The following is a 24,749-nucleotide window of genomic DNA, read 5'->3' on the forward strand; positions in this document are numbered from 1 at the left end:
CTTCTTAGCAAAAGTATCTCAAGAATGGAAGAAAAAGTATCCAATGTACTCAGCCCTACTATGAAGCTAATTTATAGCTTTCATATAAGGCTATAACCTAACTACAGCACAAGAATATGGGGAAAGGGCCAAGGGAGGTGAAGGGAGGGGGGAGGTTGGGGTAGAGGGAGGGTAATGGGGGGGCCCACATCTACCTGTGCATCTTAGAATGGGTATAGGCGAAACTTACTAAATGCAGAATACAAATGTCTACATACAATAACTAAGAAAATGCCATGAAGGCTATGTTGAACAGTTTGAGGAGAATATTTCAGATTGTATATGAAACCAGCACATTGTACCCCTTGATTGCACTAATGTACACAGCTATGATTTAACAATAAAAAAAATGCAACTCAAAAAATAAAAACCCAAAAAACAAAAAACAAATTATATAATAAAAAACTATCAGAATACTAAAGACAAAAATTACATATCCATTAAATTAGCAAGAAAATATGTCTTAGAAACATTTATTAACATCTACTTAATAGGCCCATATGGAACATGTACCTGTCATATAGAAATACATACAATTTTTCATCATATTAAAAAAAATTCTACTAAAGCATATAACAAGTCTCTTCAAATTCAGTTTCAAAGTCAATATTATGAGGCCTGTTCTGGACATTTACAAATAAGTTTTAAACCAATTTCACATTTTTCATGAATTTAAAAACTAATATCAACAAAATCCTCCTGTACTAAGATAACACAATGGAAATCAAAAAATGTTAAAATTAAATTCTATTAAAAAATATTACTACTGTACCACATCTGGGTAAGGATTAAGCAGAATTTAGAGAGAATACTATAGTCTTCAGTGTTTACACTAGAAAGGAAAAATAAAACACTAATATAATAATAGAATCGCATAAATTTAAATGTTAGCTTATTGAAAAATACATAATTAATAAATAGTAACCAACAATGTAGGAAAATGTAAAGTAGTTATAAATTATGTTAGGAATCAAGAAAAATATAAAAACAAATGCAAACATTAAAAATAATTAAAGAATATAATAAAATTTGCTTAAAAATGTGGAGACTTAAGTAGATTTTTAGACATATGTTATCAAAACTAACTTAAAATAATTGTTAAATTCAATCCTATAACCAATATACCATAAGTTATTTAAATAATTCTCACAAAAACAAAAACAAACACATAAAAACAGCCCAACTACCATAGATATTTTCATAGGTTTACTCAGTAGGACTCATTTAATGATAAAAATTGAAATGTAATAGCAAGATATCATTAACAAATAATTTGATAGCCTGACTAGAAACTTGTGGAAAATATAATTGTGTGTGGCAAGGTTGATATACACAAAATCAATAAGTAGTTTGTGTATATTTCCATTTATCAGTAATGAACAGTATTTTTAATATAATAAAAATAAACATTTAGAAAATCAACCAAAATTATAAGGTTTCAATATTTAATGAGAACATGATAAACCTTCATTGAGATATTTTAAAAGTCTCAAATAAGGCCTCTTTGCCTATGAGCTCTGGCAAGGTCCCTTCATTGTCAATGGCAAATGTATCCAGGTTTGTAAACTTTCTTCTCTGTAAACTTATCTTTGACTTTCTCAATAAACTTTGTTTCATGCTTGACTTAAAAATAAGTCCCAAATAACTAAATATATAACAAATGTTCATAGATATGAAGATTTAATATCATTAACATGTTAATTTCCCAAAAGTGGCGTGCAGATTCAGTTTGCCATTGTAAACTCCAAACATGGGATGCAACTAGAAATCCAATTCTGACATTCATATGAAAGGCTAAAAAGTCTAAGAGCCAAAATTTGTCTGAAAATGAAAAGCAAGGCATAGGAAACTGCTTTTCAGACCTTTAGGCTTATTTTAATTAAGATGCTGTTGTATTAGTACATGGGTAGGAAAACCAGATGAAAACAAAATTACAGCCAGAAAATGACTCATGGATATATGGAACATAAATGATAGATAAGTAGTTAAAGCCCAAGTATCAGGAAGAGGCATTATGACAATTGTCAGCCATATAGAACATACACAAAATGACTTGTAATTTAATAACACACCCCAAAAGCAATTTCACGTGGATCAAAATGGAAGGCCCACTTGAAAAATTCCAGAGGAATGTAAATGAAACAAAAGTGTATGATTTCATTTTAAGGTTTTCTTAAATAACAAAAAGTACATCCTGTATATCTGATAAATCAGACAACATCTATGAAAAAATTCTTTTTGCAGAAAGGGAACTAGAAAGAAAATAAAAGTAAAACCAAAAATGAGAAAGGGTAAAATATATTAATAGATATTTCACAAGTGAGGGAACAGAAATAGCCAATAAATATATGAAAGATAGCCCTGGCACCTTAGAATTCAAGGAAGTTGAAATATTAATAAAGCCACAATGAAATATCATTCCATACCAATCAATGTATAGGCAATGATTTAAAAATCTGGAAAAACGAGGTGTTGATATGGATATGATAAGATATGGAACAAAGGGAATTCTCTCATTGTTGCTGGTAGGTATATAAACACAGTATTATTTAGAAATCAATTTATGTTTAGTCCATTTGAATGTGTACATGCCACGTAAGGAAGCAGTAATACTCCCTGGACAAAGTCTTTGCATAGGCCCCATGAGATACTTACAAGAATATAATTTTGCTTAAACTGCTTTTATACATCAATAATTATCTTTTTGAATCTGTGATAATGTCAACATATAATTGGTAAAAAAAAGTTCCCACTGAAGAGACTAATATAAATAATTTTAAGATTGTTTTCCTTTGAACTATCCTTTAAGACTAAATCTGTTTTTGAGTTTATTGTGAAAATTAACAATACTATGTAATATAATGGCACAGAACTGTACTCTAGTAACCTTGATTCTCTTCTAGATTTAATTGTTAACTATCAGTGAAATCATATATTACTTCATAAGGTCTTTTTCTTTTTAATTAATTGATAAAATAATACTAGCATCATGTGATATGTTCTTAAGTTAGAATATTAGGTAGAAGATAAAATAAAAAATTAGAAAACATCAAGTGTAATAGGAAAACTTTTCCAAGGAAATGGTTCTGTAAACATTTTCCATAGGATCATAGTTGGCGCATAGTATTTGGTGCATACCAATGCCTGTGCTTACCAGCTGCTGCCCTTGGACACCCCAGGCTGCATACTGCAAGATGGAGTCCTCTACTTCTGGAGGATTTAACTCCCAAACTTCCCTTGAAAAAAATGTAAATAGGTTTGTATGAACAAACTGACATCTACAACAGACAATGGCTCATGAAAACAGAAAATCAAAGAACTTACCTAGTATGTATATTGTAAATCACATACGAAGCAGTATACGAATAATGAAAAATCTGAAATTAGAAAAAAAGGATTATCAACCATAGTTCTTTCTTAATGTGTGTATATGTGTGAGATAAAATTCAGGAAATTCAGGAATTGATATTAAGGAAATATTACAGTTTAGAAATTTATTACCTCCATCATGCCTTATTGCAATAGCCTCTTACCACTCCTTTCTACCATCAATACCATCGCTAATTTAATCCACTCTACCTTCCTTATTATAATTGTGATTATATCACCTTCTTGTCCAAAATTTTCAGTGACTTCTATTGTCTATAAAATAAAGCTCAATTTTTAAAGAAAATATAGAAAAACTCTTCTTGACATTGCCTAGGCAAACAACTTATGACTAAGACCCTAAAGACAATTACAGAAACAATAAAAATAAATAAATGGACTTGATTAAATTAAAAAGCTTCTGCACAGCTAGGGAAATAATCAAACAGAGTAACAGACAACTTACTGAACAGGAGAAAATAGTCACAACATATATATTCAATAAATGGCTAATATCCAGAATCTATAAAGAACTCACACAAATTATCAAGGTTAAAAAAAGAAAAAAAAACTAAAAAGTGGACAAAAGAGATGAATATAAGTTTTTTTAAAAGAAGACAGGCCAGTCACAGGAGCTCACACCTGCAATTCCAGCAGTTTGAGAGGCCGAGGTGTGTGTATTGCCTGAACTCAGGAGCTGAATACCAGCCTGAGCAAGAGTGAGACCTGTCTCTAAAAGAGAAATAAGATATAGCCTGGTATTGTCATGCAATAATCCCAGAACTGGGGAGGCTGAGGCAAGAGAATCACTTGAGCACAGGAGTTTGAGGTTTCTGTGAGGTATAATGCCATGACACTCTACCCACGGTGACAAGGAGATTCTGTCTCCAAAAAAAGGGGGGGGAAGAAAATGAGGACAATGTCCAGTAAATATATATATATATACATATATATATATATATATATATATGTGCTAGCTTCCTAATCATCAAGGAAGTACAAATTGAAAACACAATGAGATATCACTTTATACCTGTCAGAATGGCCTTTATTAAAAAGTGAAAAAAATAATAGATGCTAAACTTGGTAAACGGTCTGTGAAGCTAGTGAATGATGCCCCATGATCATATCAACAGCTATGATTTAATAAAAAAAAAATAATAGATGCTGGCATGACAGAGATTTATACACTTATACATTGCTGGTGGAATTGTGTATTAGTACAATGTCAATGAAAAACAGTATGGAGATTCTTCGAAGAAATAAATGTAGACATGCCACTAAACCCAGAAACCCCACTAGTAGGTACCTAAGGAAATAAAGTCATTTAATCAAAAAGACATCTGCACTCGCATGTTTATTGCAGCACAACTCACAATTACAAAGATGTTGAAACAACCTAAGTGCATATCAATTCATAAGCAGATTAACAAAATGTGGTGTGTATATATACACAAGGTGGTATACATACATACATATGACATATATATACATACACCATGGAGTACTACTCAGCTATAAAAATGAATGAAATAATGTCTGTTGCAGCAATTTGGTGGGACTGGATCCCATAATCCTAAGTGAAGTACGTCACATATAGAAAGTCACTAAGGAGTGAGAGCTAATCACACAAGGGAGATATGCAGGTCATTATAAATCAAGACATGGGGAGGAGGGTTGAGGTAAAAACCTAGCTATCAGGTACAACAAACACTATTCAGGGGACGGGCACACTAATAACCCTGACTTAAGCTTTAAAAAAGCTATCGATGTAACAAAAACATTTGTACCTCTTTAATATTTTGAAATAAAGTTACACGCATACAAAGTTTGGATTCTTTCCTCTGATGTTTAGGATTTCGGTGTTTGAGTTTCTGTGTGGTTTTTGCCACTCATCACCTATCTCGCTTTCCGTAGTGTACACTTTAAATTAGATGAATTTTTCCTGTCTATCAGAATTGTTGCTGGTTTTTATTTTCAATGACACTCTACCTTAAGTGAGGTAGAAATTTTCCCTTCTTCTAATACGGCTCCTTTAAGGAGCTCATATTGATCTTCCCAGTTGAAATCTCTCTCTCAAAGTGTACAGTGTGAATCATTGCATTTTTGACTCCGTAATTAAATTGTATAAACGTTTTATGTGCATCTGCTTTTCCCATCATGATGTTGTCAAGTTCGGGGTGTTACCCTGGCACCCCCCACGTTACCTGGAACAGTGTCTTGTTTACGCATCACACTCCATTGGCATTTGCTGATAATGATTTGAATGTGGAAAAACTCAGGCATGTTTAACTGTCGATGACCACAGAGTGGAATGACCTGCCCCAGCCCTTCATAGTAACAGCTGAAAACGATTTATCAAGTAGCTGTACGCAAACAGGTCATTTCAAGAGATTTTAGTACTATTCCTGAAGAATCCTGTTTCTTTTTAAGGATATCTTCCCAAAGATTACAGAACCCATGACAGAATGACATTATCTTTCAAAATAGGACCATAGTGCATAATATAAAAATATCTCTATATGTTTGCTCTCATAACTAGAGATGATGAAATACTGGAATACATGAGGAAATGTAATGAGGAATAAATGAGAAAAATTGCAATAGATGGGTTAGAGAAAGAGATGATGAGTATACTTTAATGAAAATTATTTTTCTCCAAGCTATTTGAATCTAGTGAAGAAAATTGTTTTTTAGCTAGCTATATTGTTATATTATTATTTCTGGTATCTACAGAACTTATATTGATACTTTCATTTTTTAGTATGCAATTGTAAAAGCTTCTTTTATTCTTGTAGGGGATGTGCTTTGCACAAATAGAATAACACTGCCAATTAAAACTCCCTAGAAGTCAAATTTTTATTTCTTCTCATTGCAATAATAGCTTCCATTAAACATGATTGGCCACACATATTTGGCAAAGAAGTACCCGTGTTCTCTCTTTGCACTGAAATTGCAAACCTTCTCACATTTGTTAAAGTACTGCATTTTACAATGAAGTTTTTGTCTCCCATTTCTTTTGGAATAACTATTAAATCTGAGATTTGCCTTTACTACAAGATTACAGAAGTCAGAGTAATTTTTCCTGGTGTCTGTTTTGACATTTATGTTGTGTTGTAGAAAACTCCATATTTGATTACAAATTTTAAATATTGAATTCACTACTGTAGCTTACAAAGAGAAGGGTGACCACTTCTGTCAATAATTTTCTGTCTCAGAAAATTCTGTTGCCAAAGCAAACTGCCAGGTATGCACTTTCATCTTTAAAGTAGACAAATGTGCCAATGATGTTAGGAATGAAAAAGACTATTCGTCCTATCCGTGAATCACCTATCAAGGCTGACATCCAATTTGAGAAAAAGTGTCGCTGGGCTGGGTATTACCATTTTAGGCAAAGCAGGCACCAAAAAATTGCCAAGGAATAACTGGGGATAAATATTGAATGTTGGGCTATTTCTATAATACTTGTAGAAATTGCTGGCTCTTTTCTACTTGCAAATCCAAAGGACTTAGGCATACTCCAAATGGTGTGAATTGGAGAAGAGGATATATAGATCCACTTCCTGCTCTGCACTTCTTAGCCTGATAACATTTGTTTCTCTCAGCAGGTGTGCTGAGTTGGAAGACTACAATAAAGAAGTTAACCCGGACTTGTCTGCAAAACCATAGCAGGTTGAAGTAACAAATTATAGCATTTTGGTCTTATCTACGTGTCCCACAGAGCCAGAATTTGCCATCTATAGATAATTAGAACCTAGCCCTTTACTCAAAGCTTACAGGTCTTTCTTTTAAATTTACTGCCTTTGTGATGTATGTGTGTGTATTCCAGATCTCAAATACTTCTTCTTTTGTAACATTCTGTAATTGAAATAACACATTATGCTCACAATAGACTATAAGAGTATAAAGTGCTGGAAGTTGGAAGGTGAGCAACCTCTAATTTCTTTTGAAAGAAATCAGATTTTTTCCGCGTTTCACTATTTCTTTTTCTTGATATTCCATTGAAGAGATGTTAAAGGGGGAATTTTCAGTAAGAACTGGGTTAACTTAGTAAACATATGTGTTAAAGCACTGTAGTCTACATCGCTGACTAATCTGCATCTCTCTCTCTCTCCTTCCTTGGATAGCATTTCTATTCCTTTTCACTATTCCTCATTTTCTTTTATCTTAGACTCCTTTTATATATTGGCTAGGTGGGTCTTATTCATGATGAAGGAGTATCATTGAAGTCACTTAAGGTTAGGAAAAGTATTCCTCTTTCCTGTGATGATCGGCTGCTGCATAATGAGAGCCAAACAGAGCATCTGATGAGATCCTTGGGGACAAATACATTTCACAGTAGAAAACTGCCTATTCATCCCGTCTCTGCAAATGATGTTCCACTGCTTGCTACAGAGTGTGAATAATTATGGGAGAGGCAGTAAGAGTGGGTAGAATTGAGATATGCCATACAAAAACTTGATCAAAGCTTATTTCTGGACACTGACCCTGTGACGTCCAATCATTCAATCCTGCGATACTATAGGTGTTGAGAATCCCAGAAAGCATCAAAAGGTCGTGAAATCCAATCTAGTACTCATCATCCTTACATTATATAGTAAATCCCAACAAGAGGTTGATTACTAAGAGTGGCATAGCCAATTCTCATTCTCTGCCATTATTTTTATCTACACTATCTCCATAATCACTGAATTACCAAATACTGAACAATTGCTCCTAGGAGAAAAACAACATTAAGATTCTGGAAGCCTCTAATAACAATATTTTCATCCACCATCAATGCATAACCTCATGTGCTTCTGCTGAAAAACACCTTATTTGATATATATTATTGATTCATTAACATTAAACTCATGGTCAACAACACTGTGATAACTGATGCTTGAATGAGCTGCTCTTGCATACGTCTTTTTTTCCCTACGACACATCACAGCCTTCTTGTACAAAGGAACACAGGACAGCTTCAGCACTATGCTTGAGGGTAGAGGTGACTGGTGGAGAGTGATTTTTAAATAAGAAATTGCAAACAAAATGTACAAAAATGTGAAATATATGTCTTTAAGTGGACCATGAAAAGGCCAGTTGTTTACCACTTAAGAGCTGAAATAAGGAGGCCAGTGTCACCTTGTTTAACCTAGTGGGGAAATGTACACCAAGCAACTCAGTTACTCTACTGCTCTATGCACATTCACAAGCGGCTATGAAAGGACCAGCAGTTGGTGTAAGGGTATGAGTAAATTTGCTAAGTAGTTGAATTTCCATATTTGGAATCCAAAAATCATAATCTCCTGTAACAACTACAGTATATAAACATAGCATGAGGCATTACTGGGAAAAGAGAAAAAACAGCTATTTTTAAAACCTGCCAGAACTTAAACACACACAAAAATAGAACTTATCCAAATGGTGTCCTTCATGTTCTGTAAATAAAAATTAGCTACATCCATGTATCTAACAAATGTCTGTTAAGCAACAGGTACTGTACTACTATTTTTTAAAGATCATATTAAAATTTATTTTAAAATAAGATAAAGTACACAAAAATATCAGTTCATAGTTTTCTTTTTACTTTTACATGTTGTTTTTCAATTTATAAATGACTATTGAATGGTAATTATGTGCAAACTCATAATTTAGGCACCTTGCCAAATGCAAAGACCATAACAAATGTGATGCCTGTCCCCAGGGCAGTTATGATCCAGTTGGGTGAGAAGGCTAAGAAAATTTACATTAGTATAGAGAAGTCTGTTTTAGGTCATGGTTGAATTAGGACTTGCATATTATAAGCATATATGCTTTCCAAGAAGTGATTAATCTTTTTGGTTTTAAGATCATATCATAGAGAATATAATAATCTACTTAGGCATTGAAGTGATTAATATAGTTGAGAAAAAAGCAGATAGTGTATAAACTTAAGGCAGTCATAATAACTCTTGAATGAGATAATCACTGCATGTTAAGTGCTTTACATATATTATTCAATTTAATATTTAAATCAATCTCAATAAGCAAATATTATCATTCATAATTCATATAATAAACTATAAAAAATTTACTCCTAAAACTTAAAGTTATGTAGGAAACAGAGCCACAATCTGATCTCAGTGCTGTCTGAGTACAATCTAGTTTGTGATTTAATCTCAAGTATACGAAGCATGACTCCAGCTTTGCAAAAAATGAATCTCCAAAACACCAATTAAGCAACTATTCAAAACCTTATTGACAGGAATATGCCTGAATTAATTGTGATTTCCAGAGTGAAGGGAAATTTAATTTGGGGGAGGTGATCTAATATGTCAGATTAAAAATGTTAATCTTCTTCTCCGTCAACAGTTTTTCATTTTTTTTCCCTTTGAATATCAGTTATTACCAAAGATATCTATGAGGATTCACGTCAAGGGGAGTTACACTTAATGAGGAAAAAGAACAGGGTACTCCAGTAATTTATGTTTGAACCAGAGGTTTAGCTCTCTGGATACCAAAGCTTTTTTGCACAGGAGTTAAACAGTCGAATTGATATAAATAGCATTCATTTTCACGGCCTGGAGAATATTTAAAATAGGATTATGGATTTGCCATCAATTCAAACAGTTAGGAACTGACCTGTGAGGAGGCAAGCCTCTGAGTAAATAGAATTTATAAAGGAATGCTAATGAGAAGAAAGGCAATATAGTCAAAAGGAATTCAGTAGAAGTAGGATGCCTGGTTTGTTCTAGGATAGTGAGACACCTTTTAAGATTAGTGAGTTGTGACTCTGTCATCTAAAATATTTTATCTTCATTATGCAGCTAAGAACTAGTGCTATGAGGCTGGAGATTCTAATGTTGTAAATACGATTTAAAAAATTACGAACTTCAGCTGTGCAAAATCTTTTTAAAACATTGCACTTGAGAAATGAAAGCTATGTGAACATTGAACAAGAATGCACACTGTCTGAGTGGTGGGCACACTGACAACTTTGACTCAAACTATACAAAAGCAATTCATGTAACCAAAACATTTGTACACCTAATATCCTGAAATAAAAATTAAAAAATTAAATTTATATCCAAAAAATTTAAAACAAAGGGAAAATAAATACAGGGGATGATTAAAGGTATAATTAACATTAATTATTATTTTAAACTGCTTTCAAAAGTGTTCTCACTTAATGATCTCTATTACCTTATGAAATATTGTACATGCAAGATCCACAACTACTATAATTGGGATTGGAACCAAAACCTGTTAATTCCAAAATCCATGTCCTTTCTACTACAAGAAAGAAGGAAACATGAAAGCATTGTTTTACTAGAATGTAACTAGAGGAACCAGGTAGCTTTCTTCAACTGCATCACCATTTTAGTAAGTAAAAAGCATAGTAAAATACTCAAGGTGGTGAGTCTAAAATTAATGCTGAAAAAGAAGATAACATTTAGTGTGTGTTGATAGCAAAAAGGAGTGGAAGTTACTGAGTGCTCATGGAACCCCTGCCCCAACACACACACAACCTCTCTCCTGTCAACATCCCTCATGGGGGTGGTACATTTATGACAATCAATTAACCTGTATCAGCACATCATTATCACCCAAGGTCCATAGTTTAGTGTAGGGTTCACCCTTGGAGTGGTATATTCTGTGGGTTTTGGTGAATATATAAATTTAGCATTCTAGTATCATGTGGAACTTTTTCACGGTGCTAAAAACATTCCATGCTCCACCCATTCATCCCTTTTTCCACCCTAACCCATGTAAACACTGATGCTTTTACTGTCTCCAAAGTTTCACCTTTTCCAGAAGACCATGGAGTTGGAATCATACAATAGATAGACATTTCAGATTGCCTTCTTTCACTTGGAAATACTCAAGTTTCTTCCATATCTTTTCATGGCTTACTAGCACATATATTTTTCACTGAGTAATATTCCATTTCTGTTGACTGCCTTATTTCCACCTAACACAATGTCCCAGGCTCATTATTATTTTTTTTTCCACTGTTAAAGTCTATATAACGGCTTATCCCACAAAGAGAGAACACTGGAATAGGTTAGACTTTCTTGCTATAGCAAGCTCAAATTGTGTCAGACGCTTTTGACCATCTGAAGGCTCATTATTTTGACACAAATAACAGAATGCCATTCCTTTTATGGCTCAGTAGTATTCTATTGTGTGTTATATTCTTCTTGGAATATAATCCAACTGGCCAACCTACATATTAATAGCAGTGAGTACCAGAAGACTATTCTTTACTATAAAAAAAGAGATCCTAGAGTGAGTAGAATAACTTGTTTCCTGTTAGATAAAGAATCTTATCATATTATTATCAAATCTTTTAAAATTTGCCTTAAAATCCAGTTAATGAGATGTTGTCTATCATGCAAAATGTCATTTCAAAGATCTCCATACTATCAATTTTTCATATTTAACATGTAACTTTCATCAAAAATATACTTCTGACTAAACCAACTTCATTGATGATGCCTCTCTTTGTAATAAAATATTTTAATGTACCAGACCTTCCTTCATTAATTAATGCTAGTGAGAAAAATTCACATCAATCGGCATTAAACAATTTCCTACCTAACCATCATATAAAAATATTTGGTTTGAAAACCAGACTAGTACTTTAAGATCAATTACTGACAATGGTACATTGAAATAAATTTACATCAAAAAATAAATGTAAACATTGTCTCCACTACCTATAAACTAGTTCTCTCTCTCTATCCTTTTTATGCAGAAATAAACGCTTTGCAATAGAACAGGGTAAGTGATAAACTGTTAATCTTATTTCTGTGTAGTGCTGGAACCAGAAAGGAAAAGATGAAAATTACTTTCAGCACACAGGTATTTTGCAGTCTCTCAATAACTGATCCAAGTATGACTTAGAGAAATGGTGATTTCATTCTGCAGCAGATCTGGTGAAAAAGTTCTTTTTTCATTCCAATGGGATCAGTCCTAGATTGTGCTTTGTTGAGAGGTTACTTAAAAATAACACACACACACACACAAAAAAAAAAAAAACACTCATGCTTTAATTTACTCACCAAGAAAATGGAGAAAGCAACACATATCCACTGCGTATTTTGTTAGGAGGATTAAAGGACAAAATTATATGGAAGTTGTTTAGTTACCCGAGGCTATGGGCCTTAGAGTGCAAACAGAAAAGCTCAAACCTACTCCAACGGAAAGCTTAATTTCTTCAATAAAATTCTTACTACCAGGCAGGAAAAACAAGAAAATATTTACAAGGATTTGTGTGAATTTTATGTTAGTAACTTTTTATAATACTACTCTTTCAGATATAACATATTACCTGTGTTTAAGGATTTTTAGGATACTAGACAAATTGTAATACATATAATTTTTAAAAATGTATAATAATTTATGTATTGGCCTATTAATAGCTATTTAGGTTGTTCGTATTTACCATATAGTATATAAAACTCTAAGATTATTTTCTTTGCATGTTTATGCAAAATCATAGGACATATTCTCAGAAGTAAAATTTATGAATTAGAAGGTATGCATATTTTACGTTTTGATTCATATTCTTAAGTCATCATTTCAAAATAATTAAGAACAGTTTATACTCTTACATGGCACCCAAGCATTTCTCTTTCTTTCGATGACAAAAAAAAAGTTATTATTGTGTCAATTTGAATTGTTGGAAAGGCAAAAATATTATTCTTAAAAAGTATATATATGATTCTTATTTAGACTTCTAGTTTGATGAAATTAAGCTCGCATGTCCTGTTACCAGCTTTGTGACCCTTTGCATGTCTTCACTTGTGATTTGTTTATTGGTGTCTTTTCTTGTTTATTCTCTGAATGTCTTTTTTTCTTCTTTGGGAATTATTCATCTTTCTATTGTCAATTTCTAAAAATCTCTGCTTCCATTACTGATTGTAACTTTATTTTTTCATGAATGAAATAAACATTTTACCCTGTTTAATACTTGCCTGTTCATCGTCTGTGTGTCTTTTCCATAGAAACATTTTCTGTCTTTATTCTAAACTTGGTTTCTAAACTAAGCAGCATGCCAACTTCAGCTTCACGAGCTGAACGTTATAAGCTCTCACAATTTATTCCTCTAGTACTTTTAAAACCTATGATATTTTCAATAAATCTTTCATTATTTATTTGATTTAAGATGTGAGGTTTCAATCCAATTTTGTCTCCAAATAACCAGGTCTTTATACAATTTGTTCAGTAATTTATTATTTTCAAAATTTTGGTATTATCCTTAAAGTCCATATATAATTTTGTTTTTCTTCACATTATTTTGTCATTATTTATTGGGTATTATCCTTAAAGTCCATATATAATTTTGTTTTTCTTTACATTATTTTGTCATTATTTATAAATTTTCCTTCCCTTGACTAGAATCAGGATGAAATTTTAAAACACATAGAGTTTTCATCTTTTTATTGGCATAAATACACACAAATTCTTTACTATTTGAACTCATGTATTAGTCTCCTTATAATAGTCTAGTTAAGCTGAGATTATTACATATTATAATTAAAATTTTTATTAATATTTTTATTTACAAACCTTCAAAGAACTTGAGTCATATTTAATTTTTTATTTATATGTAAGAATTGTACATATTTATGGATAACATGATGTTTTGACACATGTATATAATGTATAATGATCAAATTTGGGTAATGAGCATATACATCACCTCAAATATTCATCACTCCTTGCGTTGAGAACATTTAAATCTTGTCTTCTAGCTTTTAAAAAATATACATTAAATAATCGTTGCCTGTAGCCACCCTAGGGACTATTAGAACTTATTCTTTTTATCTATGTATAATTTTATATTTAGTAATCCTCCTCTTTCTATCCTCCGCTCACCAGCCCATTCCCAGCCTACATTAACCACAAATTCTACTCTACTTCTTTTTAACTCCCACATATGAATGAGAACATGAAGTATTTATTTTTTTGTGCCTGACCTGTTTAATTTAATAACATGTCCTACGGGTTCATTTGTGTTGCCACAAATGAAAGAATTTTGACCTTTTAATGGCTAAATAGTATCCATTACACAGGCACACACACACACATACACAAACATATATATGCATATATATACACACACACACGTCAATTTATTTATGCATTCATCTGTGGATGAATACTTAGGCTGATTCTATCTCTTGACTATTGGGAACAGTACTTCAATAAACATAAGGGTGCAGATACCAGGTATCTCTTCAATTTATTGATATCCTTTTCTAAGTAAAGGGATTGCTGGATAATATAGTAATGCTAGTTTTAGTATTTTTCAGAGACCTCCACACTGTTTTATTTAGTGGTCATGTGACTTTACATTTCCATCACCAGTATATGAGAGTTCCTATTTCTCCACATTCTCAGTAGCATTTGCCATCCTTTTTGTTTTTTGACATTAGCCCATCTAACCAAGGACGGATGATATCTTACTTTGATTTTGATCTGCATTTTCCTGATGATTAGTGACAAAGAATATTTTCACACTTTTTGGCCATTTATATATCTTTTTTCTTTTTTTTTTGAGAAATGTTATTTGGAATCTTAGCCCATTTTTAATTGCGAGTCCCTTACATATTCTGGATATAAATCTCCCGTCAAACGAATAATTTACAAATATTTTCTCCCATTCTGTAAGTTGTCTCTTCACTCTGCTGACTGCTTCCATTGCTGTGCAGAAAGTTTTTATTATGATAATTATGTTTTTACTGTTTCCTGTACTTTTAGACCAATGATCTGAAGAATTTCTGTCATATTTTATTTTACTACTTTTATACTTTCAGATCATCCATTTAAGTCTTTAATCTGTTCTGAGTTGAATTTTATATTTGGCAAGAGATAGGGGTCTGGGTAGGTGCTTCAGCTTCTGGGTATCCAGTTTTTAGGTGTGATATATGGAAGAGGCTATTCTTTATCCAATGTATGTTTTTGGCACCTTGATGAAAATCAGTTGCCTGTAAATATTCACATTTATTTCTGAGTTTTCTGTTCTGTTCCATTGGTCTGTGTAACTTTTTTCTGCACCATTATCATGTCGCTTTGTTTACTGTTGCTTCATGGTATATTTTGAAGTCAGATAAGGCAATTCCTCCAGCTTTGCCTTTTTTGTTCAGAGTTGCTTTGGCTATTGTATATCTTTTCTGAATGAATATGAGTTTGTGCATTATGTTTTCTACTTCTGTGAAGAACGTCATTGGCATTTTGACAGTAAGGTCATTTTCACAATACTGATTTGTCCAATCCTTGAACATGAGACGTATTTCCATGTGTTTGTGTGCTCTTTAATTTCTGTGATCATTGTTTTGTAATTTTCTTTCTTTTTTTTTTTTTTTTTTGTAGAGACAGAGTCTCACTGTACCGCCCTCGGGTGGGTAGAGTGCCGGGGCATCACATGGCTCACAGTAACTTCTAACTCTTGGGCTTACGTGATTCTCTTGCCTCAGCCTCCCAAGCAGCTACAGGCGCCCGCCACAACGCCCGGCTATTTTTTTGTTACAGTTTGGCAGGGGCTGGGTTTGAACCCACCACCCTCGGCATATGGGGCCAGCGCCCTACTCCTGAGCCACAGGCACCGCCCTGTAATTTTTATTGTAAAGGTCTTTTATCTGTTTGGTTAAATTTATTACAGGGTATTTTAATTTATTTTTTAGCTATTCTAAAAGGAATTTCTTTCTTGATTTCTTTTTTGGCTACTTCATTATTATATATAAATAGCAGTGATTTTTGTATTTTGTTTTGTATCCTGCAGGTTTACTGAATTCATTTATCAAGTCTAACTCTTTTTAATAGAGTCTAGGTTTATCTGTATATAAGATCACGTCATCTGCAAAAAGAAGAAATCTTACTTCGTCTTTTCCAATTTGCATGACTTTTTATTTTCTTTTTCCTAATTAATCTAGCTAGGATTTTCAGTACTATGTTGAATAACAATAATTAACATATGCATCCTTGCCTTGTTTCAGTTTCATATATCCATTTGATATGATCTTATCTATTATTGGTTTTTAACATATGGCTTTTATTGTGTTGAGGTTTCTTTCTCAATATCTTGTTTTCTGGGAGTTTCTATTATGAATTTTATCAAATGATTTTTCAAAATGTATAAGATCATATGACCTTTATCCTGTTGATGTGATGCATCACATTTATTGACTTTTGTATACTGAACCATCCTTGCATCCCTGGGATAAATCTCACTTGATAATGCTGTATAATCTTTTTGACGTGCTGTTAGATTGAATTTTTTTCTTTGCTCATTTTTTATTTTTTTATTAGATCATAACTATGTACATTAATCCATTGAATGCTTACATCAAACTGGTTAACATAACCATCACCTCACTTACTTATTTGTTATGGTAAGACATTTATACCCTACTCTTAATAGTTTTGGAATGTACCATTGCATTGTGCACATAATGTGAGGTTCCACCAAATGCCTACCCTCCCCGTTCCCTTCCCTTCTCCCTCCTATTCCCTCCTTCTTTCTGGACTATAGTTGTGTTCTATCATTCTACTTAGTGTGTAAGTAATTATATATTGGTTTCATAATAATATTGAGTACATTCAATAATTTTCCTTCCATTCTTGAAGTACTTTACTAAGAAGAATATGTTCCGGTTCAATCCAGGTAAACATAAAACATGTAATGTCTCCATCATTTTATGGCTGCCTAATATTCCATGGTATACATATACCACAATTTGTTAATCCATTCATGGGTCAATAAGCCCTTGTGCTGCTTCCATGACCTGACATAGATTAAATTTATTAGTGATTTTTGAAGACTTTGGCATCTCTATTTATCAGGGGTATTGGCATGCAGATTGTTGCTAATACTGGCTTCATATAATGGGGTTAAACAGAATTTCTTCTTTTTCAATTTTTGAAATGGTTTGAAAATAATTGGTGTTACTTATTCTTTAAGAGTTTGTTAGAATTCAACAGTGGAGACTTTCAATCCTGGGCTATTTTTTCTTGAAGACTTTTTATTACTGATTCACATACTGATTATATATATATATATATAAAATTATATATATATATTATACATAATGAGATTATATATATGTATATATACCTTTACCATTATATAATAACCTTTTTTAATGCTTTTTTTTATTTCTCAGAAACTTTATTTCAATGTTATTCACCTCACCATTAATAAGGGTTATGGTTAATGCTCTGTGCCAGTATTACCTGGCCTGCCCATTGCCAGCAATGGACTTAGAGAAAATTTCCTGGCTCCTAAAAGTTAAATTACTCTCTTCAAATCATACCAAACTCTCAATACTTGGAAAGTATTATATACACCATTTCCTGCCATTCTTTAAATCTGAACTTAGATTATTAATCTACATCAGTGGATGTTAAAATAAAGTCATTTTAACAAATTGTGACTATACGAATCAAACTATGCCTGTTAATATTAGACAAAAGTATCTTAAAAACACTACATTACATATTACCTTGCAATTGCAAACATTACATTTCATATTTGTGTATGTTTATTTCAGGTAACTGAAACTTCACAGAATTTAAGAGCAAATTAACTTTAAAAAATTTAGTTCTGTACATTAGTACCAACTATCTCTTTATTACAACCTATAAAGTTCATATCATAGTTCAGCACTGAAAAGATTTGCAGAAACTGTCTAACCAATTTTATTATTCATCCCATGTGACAAGCTTTTTTTTTTTTGTAAGTTTAAAGTCTGAGAAAATGCTTTATAAATATTACTTCAAGATTTGGAAGTGGAATACTCCCATTGGCTAGTCAGATTGTATAAGACTTGGGTTATATCTTCTCACTTTCATTTAACAGATATACCTTCCCACCCAAAAAAGGGGAAAAGATCTCTTTTATATTATGAATTCAGGTTGCCAGTCTATCGGTTGAGTTTATGACACTGAAGAAAAAGAAGTAAACTAATAAATGCATTCCTCCATCCATTCTTTTCATTTTAAATTTATAAAAAGGCAGTCACAAAAATGCTTCATTTGTCTTTTAAAATAAGGTGCAAAGATGAATTACAACAACAAACTCCCTCTTACACACCTTCACTAATATCTCAATGTTCTTCAGTACAATCTACCACGAATTGAGAGGCACAGCCAGAGCGACAGTCACAGCCCTCAAATGCACTGTGTTTTATATACCAGAAGCCTGCTCAATGGTAGTCTCTCTGTGTGTGTTCAGAGATCATTACAATAATTGTTGTCACTGCTGGCCTAGCCTTAAAGCAACATTCTAGATTCTCGAACCAATATCATTACCCCAACTCTTCCTCCTCCTCAAGAATTATTAACATTAGAAAAAGCTCATGTTTTCAAACAAGGCTGTGCATATCACATTCGAAGACATTGCCCAACTAGAAATGTTTTTAAAGAACCATGGGACTTTCAGTAATCTTGTAAGTATAAAATTCTTACACCTTTTAAAAAATTTACATTGGAGACTAATAATTCTGTTTTCTAACCATGAACCTCAGAGAGGACACCCATCATTTGGTCAACTATATTCCCCAAGGTTTAATAGATTCACTCTTTGAAGGAACATGGTACCTAGTTAGAGTGGATGAAAGCACAGAACAACCTATGCTCAGCACCCATCTCCAAATGATAACACTTTGGATGAAGGAGTAGCACTTGTGCATTCAAACACAGACATGTGTTTGAATTTACTGACATGTTTTCTGTTTGGTCTAGCTAATGCCATATGTTCTCGAATGATGATGCTAAGGTCTATGTAAACTTTCATACATTTCTGGCCATTTGTATGCATGAATTTTAGTTTTTAAATATGATATAATGAATTGCATGTTTTTTTGTTCTTTTTATGATTTTTTATTTGAAGTCTATTTCTAACTAGAACTATACTTGCTCACATTTGGTTTCCATTTGTATGAAATAGCGGTTCCCATCTCCTCACTTTCAGTCTGTGTGTTTCCTTTTAGCAGAAGTCTTTTATAAAAAAATCCATTCATCCATGCTATATCTTTTAATTAGGGGATTTAAACCATTTTCATTCCAGTCTGTTATTAATAGGCAAACGCTTCCTCTTGTCATTTGCTTCATTGTTTATGGTTGTTCTGAAAACTATTTGTTCCTTTCTTCCTCTTTAATTGCTTATGTTTTCAATTTGTTGGTTTTTTAAAGTGATTCTTTTCTTTCTAATTTGTCTACATACCATACCAGTGATTTTTACATTTTCATGCGTTTTTATAATGGAGCAGATTGTCCTTTCATATCCTGATGTAGAACTCTCTTACGAATATACCTGAAGGGGGAAAGGTCATTTTGTAAGTAGGACACCTGCACTTGAGTGTTTATGGCCATCAAGTCATAATCACAAAGACGTGAAACAAACTAAATGCCCTCCAAGTACATGAATGATTAATAAATGTGACATATGCATACCATCAAGCACTACTCAGCTAGTAATCTAGTAATTTTTTATAATAACCAGGATGGAACTGACAACTATTCTTCTAAGTGAAAGATCACTGTAATGAAGAAACAAACGCATGTACTCCATGCCAAATTGAAACTAATTTATCGACAATTAAGTGAACATATGAAAGTAAATCTCAATAAAAATCATTCTGGGGGGAGGGAGAATGACAGGATATCCCTGGGTACAGTGTATACTATTTGAGTGAAAGGCACACTTATACTTTGACTCAATTTGTATAAAAACGAAATATGTAAACAAAATATGTGTACCCTCTAATATTCTGTAAAATAATAATCCTGCTCTCTATCTAATGAACAGTGCTTTTTAAATTTTTTATTATTTTACATGGGAGATAAAACTCTTTATAGAGCTATATTCTTTCATAGGACACCTCATTTTAAACAAAGTTCTATTTTAAACATATTTTAAACAAATTTTAATGTTATTGTATTTTCAACAAAACAAAGCTACTTTGACTTTTTAGCATGTTATTTAACATCTTTGTGCTTCAGTTTTTCCTAAAATTCAATGGGAATAAAAATAATACCCCTACCTACTATGCAGATACCTGTTAAGGTAAATTGGAACAATAGAAATAGGTGTCAAAGTTCTCTGAAAAGGTAGTATTTAATTTTTCCATTATTTATAAAACTAGAAAAAAAACATAGTGATGTTTCCATTTTCTAATTTTAGATGAGAATACCAGCCTCTGACAGATGAAGTGACTTGCTTAATTTCAGATGACATGGATATTTCTAGCTCTCCTTTTGAAAAATAAAAATTTAGTTTTAATTTTTTTTATAAATAATTCCATGTGGTAACAATCTAGTGATGATAAATTTCTCTTCGCTTGTTTCTCTAGGAAAGACATTATTCTCCTTCATTTCTGAAAGATAGCTTTGCTTTACAGGGTATAGTATTCTTGGGTGATATGGAGTTTTATTGTTTGTTTTTTTTTATTTCTGCAATATATCTTCTCATGGCATATAAGGTTTCTCCTGCAAAATTTGCTATTTGTCTAATGGGCATTACCTTTTATGTGGCTTAATGCGTTTTTCTTCATGTTTTTAAATTTTTCTCTTTGTCTTAGCTTGACTATAATGTTGCTCATTATAGATCTTTATGGAATGAATCTACTGAGGAATCTATGTACCCACATCTTTCCTGACACCTGGGACATTTTCAGCTATCATTTCACTAAATAGATTTTCTATGTCTTTTCCCATCTTTTCTCATTTTCAAACTTCTATAACGCAAATATTTCTTTTCTAATGGTATCCCCTAACGATCCTTCCTTCCTTCCTTACCTTCCTTTCTCCCTTTTTCTTTTTTTTTTGTCTGACATAGACCAAAAATAGAGTGCAAGCTCACTTTTTACCTCAAAATACCTGTCTTTAATAATTTCAGAAATTCTTCAAGTTCAGAAATTCTTTATTCTGTTTAATCTATTTTTGAAAGTCTCAGTTGTATTAATGTTTTATTCATTAAATGCTTTAGTCCATGAATTCTATTTTGTTCTTCTTTATGACGTTCGTGAATTTCTCATTCAGTTGATGAATTATTTTTTTTAATTGTTGAATTGTCTATCTGTGTTCTCTTACAGTTCACTGAGTTTTCATCATTATTTTAAATTTCTTGGCAGACTTTCCACGGATTTCATTTTCTCTAGGGTCTATGACTATAAAACTATTTTGTCCCTTTAGACGTGTCATGTTTGATTTGACTTGGGCTCTGGGTTAGCATAGTAGTATAGTCTCCATATAATTTATTTAGTTGTAATCAATATCAGCATCATTTATGAGTGCTTTGGTGGCCAGGCTGCAGTCATTTGTGGAGCCCATATCATGACTTTGATGGGGTGGCAGGAACAGCAAGCAGGCTGGTCTTCAGACCTGGTGGTCATTCTCAGGTACTCAGAAACTCTGACAGTGGATGGGGTGTTGTCACCATGGGCGACAAGATGCCCACCAATGGCAGCTCTGAGAGTCAACATGTGGATTCCATATATTCTGTAGAAGCCTCCCTGCTGTGCTGGACCAAAGCTTACAGGCCCTTTATGGGCTTGGGTGACATAGTCAGAATTGCACTGCTGGGCTTTGCTCATGTTGCAATGCTACAGCCCTCTGGGTGGATGTAGAGAATATCAGCAGGGTCTCAAGGAGGTAGAGATGCAGGGACTCCTGGTCCCCAGGACAGGATATATTCTGGTGCTATCTCTTCTTTTAAAACCGTGTTGTGCTGCAGTATCCGGGGTCCCAGAGAGGAGCTGGTCCACTGTACATATCCTCTCTGGAGAAATACTGCCTCACAGACTCCGGGCAGTGGGCCTGTGAGGGTTGAGGTGCTCTGAAGCTAGGATTACAGAAATCTGAGGTGAGAATGTGGACTGCTATGAAACTTGCCTATCTCAGCAAAGGAAGTCCTTTTTGGCTCCAAGCAGAACATGAATGGACTCTTTTCTTCCCTTTCTGTGCTGCCATCTCAAGTTTGCACATCTCTTTACTCCTTGCTCAGTTTCAGTGTTCCCTTCAGATGCTCTATGTGACGTGAAGTTACCTGTTGGTCACTCTGGTCCTTCTCTGTGGATAAGATGAGTGTAAACCTCCTCTAGTCAGCCATCGGAGGATGTCTTTCTGAGTCATTTTTCAGAAACACACACATTTGTAGGTCATGGATATCATTTACTTGCTCAAGGTTTTAGTTGATATGGTCCATCATCTCATTAATCTACATCTTCAGCATAATGTAATAGTGAGGTTTAGGGGCTCGGGGTTACTATGGTTTGGATATTTTACCTTTACATCTCATGTTGAAATCTGACCCCATTGTTGGAGGTGGGGCTTTGGGGGAGGCATCTTCATCATGGAGGTGAATTCCTCATGAATGGCTTGGCGCCACTCTCTTGGTAAGAAGCGAGCTCGCACTTTATCAGTCCCCTTGAGATATGATTGTTTAAAAGAGACTGCACCTCCCTCCTCTCTCCCTTGCTTTCTCTCTGACCATGTGATTATGCACTTTATGGCTCCCCTTTATCTTTCCCTGTGAGTGGAGTAGCTAATTCCTGAGGCCCTCGCATGCAGCTTGTACAGCCTGTAGAACTGTGAGCCAAATTAATCTCTTTTCCTTAAAAATTACCCAGCGTCAGATATTCCTTTATAGCAACACAAATGGATTAAGATAGGGGTTAAAATATCTCTGCTCATTGCATGTTCTGGCACACCATTTACTATTAAAAGTCAGGCAAAAGACTTAACTTTGTTTGCCTAACTTTCCAGGTAATGATAATCATCTCTAAGAAAAAAAAATCAATGTTTTCTTTTTAAAGAATGGGTTGTTGTAGGAGTTAATAAAGAACTCTTGGCAAGGGAAAAGGTTGTGGGTTAAAAACATTTGACAATAACTAACCTTGAGATAAAAATATAGGCAGACATCTATAAAGATTAATGTGTTCTTTATATGCTGCTTATGAAAAATGACCTGAATGCTAAGGTGATGATAAAGATTTGTTGTTCAACAGGGAATGGAACTCTAGAGACAGAGCTTTACAGAGCAATTACTCTAATGGTGACATTAATATCTGAAGAAAGTTGTTTTCTCCCATAGCAAAGGTAACACTCTACTGATTTTCAACATAAAAGTTCTTCTGACCTCTATTTGTAAGGTCACTGATAGCATGAAACTCAGATATGTAAGGAATTGACATTCAATCTCAATTGCTTCATGCATATTCAACTGGACTGGCACACGACCCACACTAACCCAGTTATTACTAAAAGCAGAATGTTCTTCTTGAAGGAACAAAATATTTATCACTAAAGCCCAAACAAATCAATTGATCCTTGAAAATGCCATATATATCATCCAGAAAATGTAAGTCAGAACAGGCCCCAAAACATGAAGTTCAAAGCTAACCCTTCATTCTCTCTCACTAAAGCTATGTGCTACAACAATGTCACTACCTGGTGACATTCCCCAGGCCAATATCTTCCAGGGTTTTTCCTATGATTTCCTTGAGGATTTTTATTGTTTTATGCCTTAAATTTAAGTCCTTTATCCATTTTTATCAATTTTTGTGAGTTTCAATCTTTTACATGTGGATATCCAGTTTTCCCAACACCATTTATTGAATAGGAAGTCTTTCCCTCAAAGTATGTTCTTGTTTGGTTTATCAAAGATTAGGTGGCTGTAAGATGTTAGTTTCATTTCCTGGTGAAACTAGGATTCCAAGTGTCTATGTCTCTATTTTTGTGCCAGTACCATGCTGTCTTGACCACTATGGCTTTTTAGTATAGCCTAAAATCTAGTATGGTGATGCCCCCAGCTTTATTTTTATTACTAAGAACTGCCTTAGCTATACAGGGTTTTTTCTGGTTCCATACAAAATGTAGAATTATTTTTTCTCAATCTTGAAAGTACAATGTTCATATTTTACTAGGAATGGCATTGAATAGGTAGATTGATTTGGGAAGTATAGACATTTTAACAATGTTGATTCTTCCCATCCATTAGCACGATATGTTCTTCAATTTGTTAATATCCTCTTCTATTTCCACTCTGAGGATTTCATCATTTTCTTTATAGAGGTCATTCACCTCCTTTGCTAGGTATATTCCTGGGTATTTCATTTTCTTTGAAATTATGGTGAAGAGGGTTGTGTCCTTAATTAGATTCTCACCTTGACTGTTATTGGTATATACACAGGCTACTGACTTGTGGACATTGATTTTGTATCCTGAAACATTACCGTATTTCTTGATGACTTCTAGGAGTCTTATGGTTGAGTCTTTGGGGTTCTCTAAGTATAAGATAACGTCATCATCAAAGAGGGAGAGTTTGACCTCCTGTGCTCCCATTTGGATTCCCTTTATTTCCTAAAATCTCTAAT

At 33.4% G+C, this 24,749-nt stretch overlaps 1 protein-coding gene and 1 non-coding gene across 3 annotated transcripts in view; both read right to left on the reverse strand.

The window, feature by feature from the left end:
- Positions 1–24,749, reverse strand: part of DPP10 (dipeptidyl peptidase like 10) — a 752,684-nt gene that overhangs the window by 165,769 nt on the left and 562,166 nt on the right. For both annotated transcript variants that reach the window (XM_053597757.1, XM_053597758.1), the window contains exons 6-7: positions 3,364–3,416; positions 3,194–3,275 (exon numbers count right to left, since the gene is read on the reverse strand). In XM_053597757.1, coding sequence (XP_053453732.1) covers positions 3,194–3,275; positions 3,364–3,416 — 135 coding nt within the window. The remainder of the gene's footprint in view (positions 1–3,193; positions 3,276–3,363; positions 3,417–24,749) is intronic.
- Positions 11,378–11,497, reverse strand: LOC128591052 (small nucleolar RNA SNORA28). Its single transcript, XR_008381490.1, has one exon. It is a non-coding gene; the product is annotated as a small nucleolar RNA SNORA28 (small nucleolar RNA).

Source organism: Nycticebus coucang, chromosome 7, assembly GCF_027406575.1.
Source record: "Nycticebus coucang isolate mNycCou1 chromosome 7, mNycCou1.pri, whole genome shotgun sequence".
NCBI classification, from domain to species: domain Eukaryota; kingdom Metazoa; phylum Chordata; class Mammalia; order Primates; family Lorisidae; genus Nycticebus; species Nycticebus coucang.